The 3,956-nt window shown below is 57.1% G+C and overlaps 1 protein-coding gene across 2 annotated transcripts in view; it reads right to left on the bottom strand.

The window, feature by feature from the left end:
* Positions 1-1,536: 1,536 nt before the first annotated feature.
* LOC117801028 (glutathione S-transferase Mu 1) overlaps positions 1,537-3,956 on the bottom strand; it is a 12,474-nt gene continuing 10,054 nt past the window's right edge. For both annotated transcript variants that reach the window (XM_034654042.1, XM_034654041.1), the window contains exon 8: positions 1,537-2,064. In XM_034654042.1, the coding sequence (XP_034509933.1) occupies positions 1,975-2,064 (90 nt within the window). In that variant the 3' untranslated portion in view covers positions 1,537-1,974. The remainder of the gene's footprint in view (positions 2,065-3,956) is intronic.

The raw sequence follows: 3,956 nt of genomic DNA, 5'->3' as shown, positions 1-3,956 counted from the left end.
GTCAGGCTGGCCCCCAGCAGACCCTCAGCCTTCTAGTCCATGCATTCCAGCCTGACGCTGGCTTCCCACCCACGTGGGCTTTTCTGTAGCTCAGGGAGGCTCAGGTGGCCTCTCCGGTTCTCCTGTGATCTGTGATCTGTGACGACAACAACCTCCCACCTGCCAACTTTCCACGTTGAAGCCGGGAGACTATTTCAAACTAGGCGAGTGGGACAGAGCTTGGCCTGTGGCTCATTTCCCTTCGTATAAAGGGTATTGCCAGGCTTCGTGGATGTGTGAACACAGAAGAAGGGAACTTTGAAAAACAAACGGTCTTACAAGTTACAACACAGATAAATAAGCCTCAAATTAGCTGACACTGTGTTAGGACAGCAAAGAGTGAGCCCAGTCCTGCGTGAGGATTTCCGAGCACCAGAATGGAGTGTGCAGTGGGGAAGGAGGCTGCAGCCGATCGCTCGGCAATCTCAGAAGTCAGGGGTCTGCCCATCTGTGCCCTGCTGGGGAGCATGGAAGGGCGTGTCACCCGAGCCCAGCAGAGTTCAGTCCCTGCTTCCTGTGGTCCCCACCCTTCACCCCTGCCAGTCCCTAGCGCTCCAGATTCCCTGCCATGCCAGGCCTCCCAGATACACTCACGCATCTCAGGTTGGCAAGATGTGCAGGCAGATGGTGGCCCTTTAAAGCCATAAGAAGATGGCAGTGGTCAAGGAGTCTACCACTGAGAAAGGATGGTATCTTCACTCCAACTCTTCTGTCAGCCTGTCCAGTCTAACTCAGCTATGCTTCTACTTTCTACGTCTGTTTGGTGTGACCAGCACCATCCCTGAGAATTGTGAGGACATTGTGTATTTTATTGTTATACGATAAGAAGTCTATAACAGAACCACCATTAAGTAATTCTGTGCGTTAAAAACGGTCCTGACGGCCACCCCCTCAACGTTCACCGTGACCCAGGAATGGAATCAGTCGTGGGTCCAGATGGTCACAGAGAGCTCTCCACAGGGAGACCCACGGACAGGGGCCCATCAGGCAGAAACATGCAGAGCCAATAAGCGATTAGCAAAACATAAAGCTGGAAGACCTCAAGGGATTACCAGGATCATGGGACACTCGGCTAAGATAACCTCGTGGAGCCCGGGCGCCCGCGGTTTTGGACACAGACCCACTCGCCTCCCAATGGGGCCGCACAATCAGACACTCTCCCTGTGGAACAACAGAAGAATCTCTGACGGAAGCATAACACTGCCCTTGCCTGTTGCCGGCTAGTGTCTGCTGGGGGACCTGCCCCAGTAATGACAACAAACTAGAGGAATGCGGTACCTTCCAGAGCATCCGACAGTGTTAAGAAATACAAAAATTCAGAACAGGCCACAGGCTCCCTGCTCTGAAGCTGTCAGAAAGAGGAAGAAAAAGTCTGCAAACACCCACCTCCCACATAGGCCCCCACGGATCAGCCCCCGAGGGTCCCCAGTCAGCCCTGGGGCCACAGGGCCGGCAGAGAGACAGGTGCCCGCGAGGGAAGAAGACAGGACACAGCGGTAAGGATGAAGGCTTTACTGGGGGTCAGGCATGGCTGGGGAGGGACCCCGCTGGGGGAGCCAGGCCTGCACTCTTGTCCTCACGCAGCGCTGGGAGGAACTCAGGCAGAGCCCAAGGGCCAGGGAGACAGTCGGGCTCCACAGTGTCCAACTGCTGGTCAGAGAAGAAAGGTCTGGTTGGCTTGAGTGCAGGAAGGATAATGCTAGGGGTGGAGGGGGCACTTGGGCGAAGAAAAGTGGGGCGTTGGACACCTGTAAAGGTCCTGGATGAATGTCACTGGACAAGGTCAAGGGGCCCAATGAGGCTGGGTGGGAGTTACCAGAAAGAAAAGGAGGAGAAAGACAGCTGGTTTCAGGGAACAGGGAGGTGCAGCTGCTCCCAGGACTCCTGCACAAAACACAGCACTGGCTCCTTGCCCACATTTCCCCTCACGCAGGCCTACTTGTTGCCCCATACAGCCATCTTTGTGTACACCGGGTATGGGAGGAAGCGGCCAGACTTCATGTAGGCAGAGATCTTCTTCAGGCCCTGAGGTGGAAAAAGAAGGTCCAACATCAGGGATTGCTGCCTCACTGGGATTCATGCAGCCCCACCGAGATGCACCAAGGTCGGGAGCCTTCTTTGTGAGGTCAGTGTTGAGACAAGGCACCGTCTCCCTGGGGTCCCCTGCTCTGGAACGTTGCCTCTTCCTGCTTCCAGTAACTAAGGGCACATCTGACTGATACAGAGACTACCTGTCCAGGTGCTTGAGCTCCCCCAGAGATGCTCATGGGGCTGGGGAACCCCACCAACCACCCTACAACACAGGCCCTACCATCACCATTCAGCAGAGGGGAAGCAGGGGCCCAACGGGCTTCAGTGGTCCCCTTGGGCTCCCAGGGCAGGCAGGTGGGAAGGGCTGGAGGGCAGCTGGCTCTCTTGCCAGGGCTGTGCTCTCCCTGCTGGCCTCCCTCCTCCAACACCCTCCAGGAGGCCAGGTCCCTCCCTCTTTACAGACATCCTCCTTTTGCAAAGGGAGAGTCCAGGTTTCTCAGGGTTTGCCCAGAGGGAACTCCAGCAGAACAGGGGTTCAGAATATGCCCACGGAGCTTGCAGGAGAGGCCAGACCTCACCCAGTGACTCAGCAAAACCTGCATGAGTGGGGAGAGGCTGGGGAGCATGAAAGCCAGGCCAGGCCAGACTCTAATTCCTCCTCTTAAAGGAGAAGGTCCAACTGCTTGGTCTGGCACCTGAGGCCGATGTCATGGACACCAACTTCCTTCTGCCGAGTCCTGCCGCAGCCAAGGGGGCATATGGCTCTCAGGGGTGTCTAAGCACCTAATTCCCAACACACGGAGGGCCCAGTGAGTTCTAAACACTTCAAAGATCCTGGAACTGCCTGTACCCAGTGGGCCTCACACTGCAGCCCACGGCTGTCCTCTGCTCTCCTGCCAGCCAGTCCCGGGAGCTCTGGCAGCAACCCCAAGGCCAGTCACCCAGACCCACAACCAGGGCTGATAAGAACCAGCTCAAAGAGCGCATCTCTGGATGACGAATGGAAAGAGACACAGACTGCAGGGGGGAATCCTGTTGGACAAGAGCCTAAGCCCCACACCGCTCACAAAGCACAGCGGGCTGCCCTCCAGCGAGGGACTGAGGGGGACCGGTGACATCAGGTGAGGTCCAGCCTGGGCTCCTCCAGCACCCACCTGGCCCCACACACACCACGCGGCTGGGTGTTTCTCTAGCTCTCCAAGGGCTCTGAGCCCCAGGACGGCGGCTCCAGGGCCGGTCACCCTGGCGTCCCCACGGTGCCTGACACAGTGCCTCACACCCGGGAGAAGATCCCTCGGCCAATAGGACTGAAAATAGATGGACTGCCCCATCTCTGACACAGAATCTCGGGTGATGGGAAAGAAGAAGGGCAGGGAGACAGGGAGGCAAGGAAGGAGCCCATCACAGAAGCCNCCACAGAAGCCTCAAGACAGACTGGCTCCACAGGGGCCCCCACCTATGTGCTCACAGCCCAGGACCAACGACGTTCCGGGGAAACTCAGGGCGGCCCCAGACGGGGATCGGATTGCTGCCAAGCTGCCCGGGGATCCCCAGGAAACACTGTCTGTGCCCTTCTTGGGGACTGTCATCCCTACCATGGCTCTGCTCTCCTAACGCCAGCTCCACACACATTCCTGAACCCCGCTACATCCCTGGGGTCCTGAGCTGCGTGACCCAGACATAAATGGATCCAAGGTGTACCTTCTGGTCCAGGAAAGGGAGAGCCGCTCCCTGGTGCCGGCACTGCCCCTGTGACCAACACAAATGACTGACCCTTTCTGTCTCATTGCTCTAATCTGTAATATGCAGGCGATCACTTGTCTGCCGTGCAGGAATGTTGTCAAGATTTCATTTCACACACTGTATGTCAGATGTGAGCACAGATC

This window comes from Ailuropoda melanoleuca, chromosome 2, assembly GCF_002007445.2.
Source record: "Ailuropoda melanoleuca isolate Jingjing chromosome 2, ASM200744v2, whole genome shotgun sequence".
In the NCBI taxonomy this organism is placed as follows: Eukaryota; Metazoa; Chordata; class Mammalia; order Carnivora; family Ursidae; genus Ailuropoda; species Ailuropoda melanoleuca.
Note: the sequence above shows the minus strand (reverse complement) of the source record. Positions and strands in the feature narration are given on the sequence as shown.